Here is a 14,126-nt window from a genome sequence, read left to right as displayed (position 1 = left end):
AAATAATTACTCAAACTAATTACATTTAACTCATGATAAAAACTAATAATATTAAGGCATTACTCAACATTAAATATCTATACCATCCTAATATCATTAAAATTATAAGAAACCAATTAATAAAAATAAAACTTGATATTATATATATATATATATCTTTTAAAATTCGGTTCGGTTCGGTTCGAACCGCGGTTTTTTCATAAAATCCATTAACCAAACCGTTTTTACGGTTCTCATATTTCTTAATCCAAAACCGAACGCAAGATTCGGTCTGGTTCGGTCTGGATTACCGATTTAAACGGATTTTTGAACAACCCTACTTTAGATGGATAGAATATTAATTAAAATTTCATTAAACAACATAATGATCATGTAATTATATTGAGATTTTATGCCTTAAAAGTTTAAGGGCGTCCTTAGAGTAAAAATAGTAGCAATACAAATAATAAAAAGAGAAAGAGAGAAGAAACATGATGATATAAATGATTGAATGAACAATTAAATTACAAGTAAAGTACATAGACTACTCATATTTAAGTTTAAACTATTCCTATGTAAATTAGATCTACTCCTAGGATAGAAAAGAAATGAAAATCAAGTCATGTGTTGATTTATTGGTGATCTTTACAATAAAGCTATCAATGGCTATTTATACAAAGATATGTAGAAAAAAAAAACTTCTATTAACCATCATCTAACCACTTGTATAACTTTCATCTTCTTACATTGTTTTTTGTCTTCTATCTTTTGAATTTTCAAAACTTAATTTAACTTCTGTTAACTTCTAAGATTTTTCTATATAATAATAATAGTAAATAATTTAAACTTAATCATAATTAATAAAAATCTTATTTATGTGCAAACATCACATATATATGTACTCATAATTATCTTTTGGTCTGACAAAGAGGGAGACAGAGATATTTAGCTCAAATTCAAATGGTTATTGGATTGAAGGCTCAAGGAATTTTTAATCAAGCCCTCACACCACTTTCTAAGGATATTCAAGCTCATCAGTCATCACTGTTAAAATGTTTCATACTGAATAATGAGAATTATACACACACATAAAAAAATATTTAAAAAAAAGCGGCCCAGTTTAAAAATGAATACAATTTTCGTATCTTATGTATTTATCAAATTTATTTTTGGTTTTTCACATTTTATTTATTGTTTAAGTATATTTATATCATATACATCTAAAACATACAAAATTATTTTGTTAATACTTAAAAACTAAACAAAATTGATTTTGTGAAAACCCTAAACCAAACGGGTTTTGGATTTTGGTTTTTGGAATAAGTTTTTAAATATCCTAAACCAAACAAGTTTTAAGTTTTAGATTTTTAAAAATTGATTTAAAAATTGAGCTAACCAAATTTTAAATTTTAAATTTTGAATTTCGAAAAATTGATTCAAAAATTAAACCAAAGCACCCATGGTTTTTGAATTTTGAGTGAGAAGAGAAAGATCATGAAGATGGGTGTTTAATAACTTAATTTTATTTTAGTGAGATGGGGCTCATTTAGAAACTTATTGTTTTAGTTTAAAAGTTAAAAAGTCATTAAAAAAATTAAAAAATTAACAATTTATACCACAAAATCAAAAAAAAAAAAAATTCTCTCTACTTTTTGTACATTTTTTCATAAAAAATTATTTCAAATATATTAATTTTTTATCTTATATTTTAATTGAAAAATTAAAAAATTATTAAAATAACTTCTTTTCAAAAGAGACGTTATTATAAAAAAAAAAACAAAGAGAAATGTTAGAGATCATGAAAATTTTGTCATGAAAAGAATCATGAAAAATTTATGATCCTTAGATTAGTGTTTTATTGTAAGTGTAATTCAAAAGTCACAAATCTTTCATGACCATTTTCATGAAAGACTTTTCATGATACCTAGTATTGCTGAAAAACAAATAAGGTTAATTGGTAATAAGGTGGTGATTTTGCCGTTTTAGGTAGAATAGGATGTCACCATCATCATTTGACTTCAACTCAATAATAACAGTTGTTTGGTAGATTAAGTTGGATTTGTTTAGCAATTAAATTTGATGAGGTTATAAATATGATAAAATTAAGTGGAGAATATAGTGGTATTAGTTTGAAGATATATGATAAAATATATTTGTTTGTATATTAGTGTGGTGATATTAATTTGTTAGGATTAAATCTATAAAATTATGTACACACTCTCAATTTTATAAAAATTAGCTTTGTTGTCTTTGTATTGTAAGAGCAAAATTGTCTTTTCACATCTAATTCTATGAGATTGGATTAACAATCCAACCCTCTCACTACAAGAAATGTCACTTTTGGCTACCAAAATATTGGTCGCCAAAAGTCTAATATTTAGTCGCCGAAACCATTTAGCGACTAAAATATTTTGTCGCCAAACTCGTCGCCTATACCCTGTCGGCGATAGTATTGGCGACTAAACTTTGTTTGGTCGCCGAAAGTGACTACATTTCGCTACTAAATTATATTTAGTCGGCAAATGTTATGTTTCCGCCACTAAAACTTTAGTCGCCGAATGAGGCCTTTTGGCTACTAAGTTGTTGTGGTCGGGGAAGGTGTCACCTTTAGCTACTAAAAAATTAGTCGCTGAAAGTACACATTTGGCTACGAAACATTATTTAGTCGGCAAAAGGTACATTCTGTGACTAAAAATTTAGTGGCCAATAGTTTCTTTCTCTCATTCTCAATTATTTTAGCTACTAATTATTTGGTCGCCAAAACTTTTTAGGTTATGTTTTGCTACTAAATTATTAGTCACCAAAACATTTGATTACGTATTTGGCTACCAAAATATTTGGTAGCCAAATGCTTTAACGTGTTTTTTTTTTTTTTTTTTAAAAAAAAATTTCTAAACAACCTGTATCCATTATGAATACGACCTGTACCCTGTATAAATAATATAATCCATCAACACTAATGTTATCAAGCATTCAACAATGTGCACACATTTTAGCTCCAACCATCCAAAAAATTAATATTGAACGTCCAATTATATATTTATTACAAATTCCATAAGAACCAAGTGTAATCCAACGTCAATAATTTAATTTCATACATAATACAAAAAAAACCAACTACTCCCATTACACATTTTAGTTCCAACCATCCAAAAATAAGTTCTAATAAGTACAAGATGTCGTCCTGACATCACTATAAGCTCCCATTGTTCGAGTCCTTCCATAAAACCCTTCAATATTGTTCTCTTACTTTTATTGAGGACAATATGGAGGGAAGGTTGCTCTTCAGTCCTTCCATAAGTACAAGATGTCGTCCTGGCACCAGAGTCGTCTTGCTCTTTAGTCTTGCGACTCAAACTTCCAGGCAACGATGTTGGATCGGTAGTCTCACCAAAAGAATCATAGGCTGTCCTACGGTCATTCTGCTCCTCCAGTCTAGTTGTGGCTAGTAGCTGGGAAGGTGGTGGTGGTGGTGACCGGCTCTTTCATTTCGACTTTATAGATAGCGTCCTTAATGTGCGGTCAGTGTAGAGCAAGATCCATGGATGGCCTGAAAGGAACATTGATGAGTGAAAAAGATTAGCATATTTACAAACAAATTCAAGATTAAGTCAAGAAAATGGTATGGGAAAAAAAAAAGTGAATGATAAAAATTGATGTTTCTAAACATTCAGGTATTGTTCTAGGGCACTGGCATGCTCAAGAGACAAGCCGAAATTGCGTTGGTGGAATCTAGTGTCACACTATTAAAAACCAATTCCATGCTAAATGTTAAATTTGTTTAAAGAATCATGGTCTAAGAAATGATCACTCCATTTGAGAGTTCAACATGCATCAGACCAAATAACTCCGCCATTAAGATTTTCAAATGCCTTTAAACTGATATACTTCCAAAAATATTTTGAAAAAGTCAGACACGAGGCAACCATTCAACAATAGAAGTTGATTAGGCCAGCAAAACCTGTGGGCCTCAATCATTTTCATAAAAATGTATGCTCACACCTTTTTGGCTCTTTATACTAACATAGGAAGAATGATATGTACTGGGAGACACAGAAAGGCAATACACATATAGGACCATTATGTACTTCGTCTCATGATCTTGCTATTCTTGCTTCAGTTGGTAAGAAGGAGAAGCACCTGTGAAGAATATCCACCATTATCAATACCAAGCACCAGACATTACACAGACTGGCCATAATTAAAACATAAAACCCTTAGACCATTTACAAAGCTTTTTTGTAACAAGTTTCTATTGGTAGCTTAGTATCCACCGAATCATGTCAAATTATATCACTAAATTTCCAATTACAGGCTCCAACAAATGATAAAAAAATTTCCTAATTGGAAGAAACCACTCAAAAATAAATAAATAAATAAATTGCAAAGATCTAATAAGTAAAGAAACAAAAAGATAAAAAGGTCCATATTCATTTCAACTTCTGGTGTTCAAAAATGCAGCAGAAAGAAAAATATTTAACGGCAATAAAAGTAAGACAACAATATGGAGGGAAGGTTGCTTAGATAATGTGGTTTGCACTGGTATCAAACAAATTATTGAGGAAAGTTATTTATGGAAACAATAAAATAAGTAGTTCATGATACAGCAAAAATACTTCACATCCCAATTATTTACTGAAGGATCAAAAGGTTGGTGACAATATGCGTAAAAGAAATGCAAGAAGCCCCTATATGTTCATAATTCGAGGAACTTTCCCAAGCTCTCTTTTCTGACTCCAAAACAGTTATTTTATCATCTGCCAAAATGCCAAATGTAAGCCATACTAAAACTTAAATTGAAAAGCAAACTCATTCACACAGAATAATATGAATGAATTCTAACAGGGTACGCCTGTTAATGTGACTAGACCTAATCTCGGTCATGATGGCCGAAGATGATGGCATAGACAGCTGAATTGCGAAAAATAGTACATGAAGCCAACAAGAAGTAAATAGAATAAAAAGCTTTAATGAGTTGAGTACGCATTTAACAGGTTCAGCTTTATCATGTGTTGCCAAGACTAGCATATTACAAGCTCGTAAGACTTTGTTTTAATTTCACCTCAACGCATATATTAATGTCGTGAATCATGATGAAATCAGTCCTAATCCAAAATACAAAACCAATAAATTGTTTGTCACTCCTATGCATGTCTACAAAACTTGCCCAACCAATAAATCATTAAATTGTTTATATATAATAGAATTTAAATTTTCATGACGAATACATACACTTCCCCAACCAATAGAATTCCAAATAAAACTTTGTCTAACTTTGTAATAGTTGGTAATAGTTGGAAGCTTCAAGGCATCAATGGAGTATCGAGTTGCAGTCACAGGAACCACTGCATCAGTGTCTCCACTGAACAAAGAAATTTATCTCAATGAATTATTAAGCATGACCAATTAAACAAAAAATTGGAAACAAAAATGAAGTGTCGAACTTTGTTATTTGTTTTCAACTATAGGAGACTGAACAAATCAGCTGTAGAAGATTTGTTATTTGTTATTTGTTATTTGTTATTTGTTATTTGTTATTTGTTATTTGTTATTTGTTTTGACTGCAAAGATTGATTTGCACTTCTGCAAAAATACTATATGTTAATACTCTGCCTCTTTAAAAACCTCAAGGGTCAGGATGTGGTTGGAGATTGTTTAATTATCAATAGAGAGCCAAGTGAAGTAACCTTGTGAAGTACTGATATCAATTTTAAATGTTGCTTCTACAGTGGCATGATTGGTATTCATAAGAAACAAAAAGCAGAAAATTGGTGTTAAAATATATGATTGGTATTCACTGCATGATCCAGACTAATAGAATCCTAAGAAACAAAAGGTAACTAGATATCATATGGTTGCTGAGTGTGAAGTTCTTGAGTGTGAAGTTGGTGTTAAAATATTACCTGTCAACAAGAATATTTTGCATGATAACATCCAACATGGAATGCGCATATTCAGGATGGTCAAGAAAGTTCCTGCATAAATGACATAAAATTGTGAATTACATTAAACTAAAATCTATTGGGTTAACAATGGTGACATCAGTTCAGATGATGCAGATACAATAGAGCATTTAAGAAGTCAAAGACAATCAATGAAATATAATATAAATATTCCAATGTAAAGATAACAAAAAGAATTAATCAAAGTGACAAAAACAACCAAAAAATATCAAAGAGCAGAAAATTATTTGAAACTACTAGGCCAGCAACTACCTTGAGAAGAATTGTATATCTTTCCCATTTTTATGGATTTGAATGCGGTCACCATCAAATTTGCACTCAACAACTACTTCCTTCCCATGAAGCTAGACAAAAGGGACAAAAGTATAATGGAACAGAATTAATTAATGGAGTTAGGACACACAAACTTGTAACAGATTTAAAACAGCAGAGAAAAAAAATCCTAGGAAAGAACAAAATTCAGCCAACAAGAATATTCAATCTAAAATCCATCTTCTTATCAACCTCGTAGAATATTGTCTCCAGAACATCTTTTATTTTTTAGAAGCATTTTAAATGGAAATTTTTTCTTTAAACATATAAGAGTGTTATTAACATACCTGGTTAGAAAACACATAAAAAAAAACATTTTATAACTCATGATCTGAGTTCTGAATCATATCAGATTACATAAAAGCAATATGCTGATATGACTATTGAAATCATATTGGATCATAGACCCAATTAGAAGAAATAACAATACTTTAATAATAGAGAGTCAAGAGTCTTACTTGCCAAACTTTAATAATAGATGTGAACAAACAACAACTTGAAGAAATCTGGCCTGTCAAGATTGAAAGAAATAGATGAAGGGAGATAGAGACACAGAGACACAGCTCGAGCCTCATATATTCTATTCCTATTTATAATCATTTCGGTAAACCAGACACTGCTTTACCTGCATTTCAGTAAACCAGATAGAGACCAAACACTGCTACCAATGTGTCACATTTTAGTCTTTCCACACTCTTAGCTACTCATGCATATATTCTTATAAGTAATTTATTTACAAAGTTCAAATATATATATATATATATATATTAGTGAGGCAAACCTGTGTAAACAGCATTATCATATAAATTAGGGCAAACTGTGAAAACAACATTGTCATAATTTATTCTAGTGTCGCTTCCCTGTATTGAGAAAGAACAAATAAATAAATAACTAAATCTAAATCAAACTGTACATTTTTCCTTCTCCTAAGAGAACAATCAGAACAGACTTAACATGCACATTAAAGAGGAGCAAATTCAAACCATAACTAATGTTAGAAAATTACTAAAGGAGGCCAAAAAGGAGCAAGACTATTCAACATAGGTTTTTTTTTGTATCTTCGCTATTGATTCCCACCATTTATTCATAGCATTCTAATCAACTCTGAGAAATAAATCTCATTCAGGCTATCCCAGTAAAATTTTAAAATACCAGTGACGTGGAGAATAGAATATAAGATAAGGGTATAGTGACAAACTTAGAAGCATAGCATCCAAACCAGTGCTTTGGATGGTCCTAGAAGCATCAAAAAATATATTTTGACAATAACCATGCCAATATCAGATTGAAAACTTAATGCCCAAGAAATATAAATGCATGGATCAGCACATTTAAGACTAAGATGAATATTGAACAGAGCATCCCCATTTCAAGTATTTAATGCACAATTAAAAACAGTAATCCACTCGCAAAAACTGGAAATCATGAAATACCTTGATCCAGCATACATCGAATATGGCATTTTCATGAGCAACCCATTCGTTAACCCTAGCTTTTTCTGCAAATTAGTGGTACAGATTTCAGTACGCCTTGAAAAAATATATAATAATCCCCTACAAAAAACTACAAATTAAAACCCTTCAACAAATTTCTATGAATTGATCTTGCCTGAATTTTCTTGGAAAGTAGACGAAGAAGAAAACTTCAATCGAGTGTTGAATAAGCTAATATACCCATCCTCGTCGGTCACAACAATAATATGAGAATTCTTACTTGTCTGTAGATTAATTTAGGTTACGAAACTTGAATCTGATTCTGAACATCAAAAATCATAAATGTAAATTGGAATAAATGAAATTTCACCTTGCAAAAAGAGAGAGCCATTGGAGGTCTGTGATTGCCGTTGTGTTCGACAACCACAGCTCCGGTTTGAGTGAATTTTGACAAATCATTGTCAGGATAGGGTCTCTTGCGAACTGAAAAAAGCAAAGCTAAACCAAATTAAAGTGTAAATTCGATTGATTTGTGTGTGTTTGTGTATATATGGACAGAGATAGAGAGAAAGGAACCTCTGAATCCATTAACTTCTCTTGATCTGATATCTTGAAAGAATGACAGCGATTTGGAGCTCTCCATTTGCGATGGGGAATAGAGTACAGAGATTATAGAGAGAGAAAGAGAGAAGGGAGAAGATATACTATATATTTTTTAATTAGCGGGGTGTTGCTCGCTTGACATGGCGGGAAAGTTCATTTTGATTTTAGGTGGTTGGCGGTAAGGCTACCCAGCCTTTTTTTTTTTTTTTTTTTTAATTACGCTTACCTCCTTTGATATTTTCAATAATTGTGCCTCCGTTTGGGAACTGAGTTGGCTTTTTGATTTTTTGACTTTTTTGGCTATTTGAGCCTGGGCTCAAAAGCTTGGTTTGGAAAGGGCTTTTTGGCTTTTTTGACTTTTTTTGTTAGAGAATAGGGTAATGATTACGGGTTGTATGTGATGTTTTGTCTGTTATGGTTCAAATAGCTTATTCTGTCTTTTGTAGCTTAAAGAGCCAAAAGAGCCCAAATGAGTTCTTCCCAAACGACATCATCTCCACTTTATTTTCTTAGCAAAACATTAACCCCCTTTGGAAAATGAGAGATTTTGGGTGTTTTGGTTTGTGTTTGCAGAGTAGTTTTTGAGATAAAAAGTACGAAAATTTGTTTGGTTTGCCTTTTTTCAGAACAACTCCACTATGTAACTCGAATGCGTGAGAGCTCGAATTCTTCGAAATCCCAAAACGATGTCGTTTTGGGATTTTTTTATATTTTTTATTTTTTCCTTCTCATTTGTCTGAAGAAAAAGAAGAGTCTGAAACAAAGGAAGAAGAAGAAGAAGAAGAAGAATAAGAAGAAGAAGCAGAAGATCTGAAATCAAACCCACTTCCCTTCAACCACAAAATTGATTCAACCACAAAATTGAACACAAAATCAAAATCAAACCCACCCACCCAAAAATCAAACCCAATCAAACACAAAAATCAAACCCACCCATAGATCTGGATCATCATCAACAACAACAACATCTTCATCAACATCACCATTATCAACACATCATCTTCATCTTCAGAGCCAGAAAAAAAAAATTTAAAACATAGTCTGAAATCGCACCCGCCCCTCCATCACTGTCGCACCACCATCGCCCCGTCCCGCCATCACTGTCGCACCACCGTCGCCTCACCCCGCCATCACCATCGCCTCTCTCTCTCCTCTTCTCTCTCTCTCTTTCCCTCTCCCCTGTGTGTTCAGATATAAACGAGGGGAAAAAAAATTCTAAAACAACGTCATTTCATCAATTCGGGCCATTCAAGGAAAAAAAATTTCAAGCTATAAAACATTTTTTTTTTAGAAATTGTTTTGGAGAGAGAGTTTTAAAAAAAATGATTGATTTGATGTGTATGAGAGAGAGAGTGATTTTGAAAAGTAGGTAACTAAACAAAATTTTGAGATTTTTTTTTGAAAAATTTATTTGATTTTATTACTCTTGAAAATTTGTCCTAATATTTGTCCTAAAATTATAAATTAAAAATATTAAAAATATTAAATTATCTTAAATATTTGTCCTAATATTTTTTTTACTGAAAAATATTATAATATATTTTAAAATTTTATATTATTATATTCTTATATTATATATATATATATATATAAAATAAGAAAGAAAAGAAAGAAAGGAAATTAAAAAAAAAAGAAGGAAAAAATTTTAAAATTTTTTTTTTGAGCCAGCTCAACCCGTGTTTTTTTAGTCGCCAATTACTTTTATAAATCCCTCAAATTTAAATTAGAAATGTCTCCCTCCAAATTTAAATTAACAATAGTGTTTGATTATTGTTAACCGTGTATAACGTAAAAATAATTTTAAAAAGTTGAAAAAATTAATTATTAAAAAATTAAGAAAAATTTTAAAATTTGAAATAATATCAATAAGTCTTACAAATCAGATTTATTTACTCATAAGTCATGAGTGAATTTTTTTTACACACTTAGCCCTCGTTTTGATAATGAAATTTTTTTAAAACTTTTTAAATATATGTTTTGTGTCTGTGAAATGATTATTTCATTAGTACTAGTAATAATATTGAAAAATTTATTAAAATGATAAATAATTGGTATATTTTGTCTTTTATTTGTGAATTTTGATTTATTCTTAATTTATTAGTGTTATTGAAATATGATGATGTAAAAAGTATAAATAGTTTAATTGTACTTTTTAAAAATAATAAATTTATTATTAAAAATTAAATTCATCAGACTAACCTGTAACTATGCCTTTAAATTTTTGCAATGTAAAACTATCGACAAACAGACAATAACAAGTTGCCCATATTAGCATACCTTTCGCGTGAGGGCCCAATTATTAAAAGATGTGTTCAACCATCAAATGAAAGCCGACTACTTCTTCCATCTAAAAATAATAATCTATTTTCAGAATTTAATTTCTTTTTATAATACAATTATTACATTTTAAAAATATTAATTTTTCAAAATTACCTTTTGATAGTATATTTTTTTAGACATATCAATTGTCATAATTGTACTTTTTATATTATTAATGGATTTAAAAAAAGGACAAAATAAGAAATTCATATTATTTTAATAATTAATTTTTTTAAAAAATTAATATTTTGAGATAATAAAAAAAAATAAGATATTAATATTTTTGGATGGTGGGTGTACAACCTCTTAATAAAAATAAAATAAAAATAATTAATTTTCTTAATTTCATTCGGCTACCAAACAATTTAGTAGCCGAAAGTAGGTATACAGCGACTAAAAGAAATTTTGTCGCCGAAACTTGACATTTGGCGACCAAAAGTTTGGTCGGGAAAGATTAAAATTAATTTTTTTATTTTCATTCGGCTACCAAACAATTTAGTAGCCGAAAGTAGGTATACCGCGACTAAAAAAAATTGTCGCCGAAACTTGACATTTGGCGACCAAAAGTTTGGTCGGGAAAGATTAAAAATTAATTTTTTTATTTTCATTCGGCTACCAAATAATTTAGTAGCTAAAGGTACCTCTACGGCTACTAAATTTTTATTTAGTCGCCAATTGTCATATGTTTAGCTACCAAAAATTGTTTTAGTCGCCAATTGTAATATCTTTAGCTACTAAATTTTTTTTAGTAGCCAATAATCAACATTCCCCTACTAAAAAAAATTAGTAGCTAAAAAGTTGACTTTTGCCGACTAATATTATTTTTGGTAGCCAATTCCGTGACTTTTGGCGACTGAATTAGTTTTGGTAGCTAAAAGTGGTCGGCAAAAATGCTTTTTCTTGTAGTGTCTCCTATGGGAAAGCTAATCCCACTATGTGGGTGTATTGATAATCTCATGAGACTATTGGTTCTTTTTTATTTTTGTCAACCAAACATGATTATTTAGGGCTCACAAGATTGCTAATCCAATCCTTTCATTTATGGAATCAAACAAACATGACCTTAAGGAACTGACTTGTTATACAAGTCAAAAGTTTAAGGGATGTCAATATAATTTTGTCAAATTTTGTGGGTAGCGTATAATTTCTCTAAACCAAAGAGAAATTTTGTAATTTATCCTAAAAATAAAAACTAATTAAAGACAGACTTCTAGCAATCACCGAGGAAAGAAAGAAAGAAATAAATAAAATAACGTATTATTTTATTATAAGGAAAAGTCTTTAGGAAAATTCAGTCGGGGGGTGTCCAAGCTCCATGACCCAAATTAACAAGGAAGTTTTTAGAACAAAACCCCAGAGGACGAAACAGCTTTTAGATTCATGGCAGCTGCAGGTACGTAGTTAACAAGTAATGTGAAGGGCCGGTCTATCATCAATCACCTTTCTAAATTGAAGCTGCTTTGCTTATATAGTACATACAAATACATACATAATATATATATATATATATATGTTTGTGTATGTATAGTCATGTCATGGATGGTTGATTAAACGCCTCTCTGGAGCATCTCTTGGTACCTCTTGAAGGAGGCCAGCTTCTGCATGCGCATACGTTTATGAAACTTCATGATGAACAAGTCTGCAACCTGATCTATCTCATCTTCGAGCTTGAAATCCTCTCCTCCTTCCTTTGAATTCTTCACCAAATCAATAACCGATCCGTTAGGATCACCTGAGTCCAGCTCATCCTCCTCCTCCTCCTCCTCGAAAAGCGAGTGCGTCAGATCTGGATACTTGTCATCACCATCTTCTTCTTCATAATTGTAATTGTAGTAGTATTGATCCTCCTGATCACCTTCTTCAACCAGATGGGTGTGACTTGAGCTCGAAGGCACCGACTCCAAGGCATTGTAGAGCACAATGGCCTTGTTTTGGTCATTGTCTTCTTCGTCATCGCCTCTCTTGTCTTGGTGCCCTAGGATTCCTTGAATCTTCTGAGAGATTGAACCTAGCGAAAACTTCTTGTTCTTCAACAGCGATAATACTATAAGTCGAGCTTTCAGGGCACTGGTTTTGTTTCTAATGGCCATCGATTTAGCTTTAGTAATGGAGCATAACACAGAGATGATGTGTTTCAAGAAAATTGAAGCACTGCTGTTCTTCATTTTTCCTTACTGGAAGTGGAAGAAATTAATCAATTTCACGATAGACCAACCAAAACCCAAAAATATTTTGCACCAAAAAAAATATATATATGAAGAATAAAACAACTGAAATGGAAATGAAATCTGGAAGTTCTAGCCTCCGTTTATGTAATCAAATGTAAATGCATGCAGTACAAGTGTTGGACATGAGGAAGGACTATAGTCTTTTGATGGGCTTTTATAGAAGCACCTACTCACGGACTCAAACTCTCAACTAGTTTAAATTAAAGTGGATGCCTCGTGATTAAGAAAGTTGAAAAAGCAAACCTCCTCACTAAGTAATCTCCTCTAGGTTCCCCCACCCCCACCCCCCCCCCCCCCCCCCCCCAAAAAAAAAACTTTATAGTTTGAAATTTATGTCATTTTAATTCCTAATTTTTTAATTATAACATATTTAACTCTGAATTTTAAATCTTATTCTAAATAAGGACAATTGAAGATACTATTAGATTTTTCAATGACAAAATCGTCAATTTAATAAAATATAAATTAATTTGACAAAAATAAATGTCAAAAAATTATTTCTACCTACTAAAGATAAAATTAATAAATCTTTTAGACATTTATTTATTTTTTTTACTAAATTAATTTTTATTATGTATTTGGATGATGATCATGTAAAATTAATATTTAAAAATTAATCATGTAATTTTTATTAATTTTTATCAAGTTTACATAATTTTATTTTTGGTGTGTAGAAATAATTTTTAAAAATTTTAAAATATTTTTTTGACATTTATTTTTATCAAATTAATTTATATTTTATCAAATTGACGATTTTGCCCTTGAAATTAAGCAATGGTATGTTCAATTGTCCTTATTTGGAACATGATTCAAAATTTAGAGTCAAATGTGTCACAATTAAAAAATCAGAGACTAAAATAACACAAGTCCTAAACTACAGAAACAGTTAGCGTAATTTGCCCATAAAAAAATCAGACTTGATCATGAGAGTAATATATATTGTTTACCAATAACGAAAGCAACATTTGCCTTTTTGAGTTTGAAGAAAAGAACATGAATATTTGGCCACTTATGAAACTGAGCCTACCCACATAAATTTTTAGATAAGTTGATGATCGATAATTCAATAATCAGAATCAAGTCTAGCATTTGATATTTTATAAACTTTGTTTAGATGCATTACCCTTCAAAAATTAAATGAAGTAGTTTAACTATTTGACTTCTCAAGCTTTTTATACAAATTTGGAAGTATTTCAGACGTCAATTAGTTTTGTACAAATTCAAATTGCTAAAAATGTGTGAAATTTGTATGATGACTCTTATTAATAGTATAATAATTTCACATTTTT

The 14,126-nt window shown here is 30.7% G+C and overlaps 2 protein-coding genes across 5 annotated transcripts; both read right to left on the bottom strand.

Moving 5' to 3' along the window:
• Positions 1 to 2,969: 2,969 nt before the first annotated feature.
• On the bottom strand, positions 2,970 to 8,590 carry LOC114321911 (uncharacterized). Of its 4 annotated transcripts, none has more exons than XR_014343040.1 (8): positions 8,264 to 8,587; positions 8,058 to 8,170; positions 7,863 to 7,971; positions 7,688 to 7,752; positions 6,195 to 6,286; positions 5,883 to 5,954; positions 3,982 to 4,119; positions 2,970 to 3,529 (listed from the first exon to the last, which is right to left on the bottom strand). XR_014343040.1 is itself a non-coding variant. In XM_082893104.1 (8 exons), the coding sequence occupies exons 1-7, from the start codon at positions 8,328 to 8,330 to the stop codon at positions 4,074 to 4,076; spliced, it is 564 nt and encodes a 187-aa protein (XP_082749230.1). In that variant the 5' UTR covers positions 8,331 to 8,589; the 3' UTR covers positions 2,970 to 3,529; positions 4,068 to 4,073. The 4 variants fall into 4 exon arrangements, 2 of the variants coding, with proteins under 2 accessions (XP_082749230.1, XP_082749234.1); XR_014343041.1 differs by having other exon boundaries at positions 4,004 to 4,119; XM_082893104.1 differs by having other exon boundaries at positions 4,068 to 4,119; positions 8,264 to 8,589.
• Positions 8,591 to 11,850: 3,260 nt separating this feature from the next.
• On the bottom strand, positions 11,851 to 13,053 carry LOC114278719 (transcription elongation factor). The gene has a single exon (XM_028220820.2). It carries the CDS (start codon positions 12,772 to 12,774, stop codon positions 12,157 to 12,159), a length of 618 nt encoding a protein of 205 aa, XP_028076621.2. The 5' UTR covers positions 12,775 to 13,053; the 3' UTR covers positions 11,851 to 12,156.
• Between the last annotated feature and the right edge of the window lie 1,073 nt (positions 13,054 to 14,126).

Source organism: Camellia sinensis, chromosome 10 (assembly GCF_055761805.1).
Source record: "Camellia sinensis isolate YWXY chromosome 10, ASM5576180v1, whole genome shotgun sequence".
NCBI lineage: Eukaryota > Viridiplantae > Streptophyta > Magnoliopsida > Ericales > Theaceae > Camellia > Camellia sinensis.
Note: the sequence above shows the minus strand (reverse complement) of the source record. Positions and strands in the feature narration are given on the sequence as shown.

Bases quoted from the DNA above. Each gene is read 5' to 3' on its own strand.
- LOC114321911 (XM_082893104.1), bottom strand. From the start codon at position 8,330: ATGGAGAGCTCCAAATCGCTGTCATTCTTTCAAGATATCAGATCAAGA. The intron at 7,972-8,057 runs GTGAAATTTCAT...ATTAATCTACAG, and splicing joins TGGCTCTCTCTTTTTGCAAG to ACAAGTAAGAATTCTCATAT. The intron at 4,120-5,882 runs GTAATATTTTAA...TATTCTTCACAG, and splicing joins CAAAATATTCTTGTTGACAG to GTGCTTCTCCTTCTTACCAA.
- LOC114278719 (XM_028220820.2), bottom strand. From the start codon at position 12,774: ATGAAGAACAGCAGTGCTTCAATTTTCTTGAAACACATCATCTCTGTG.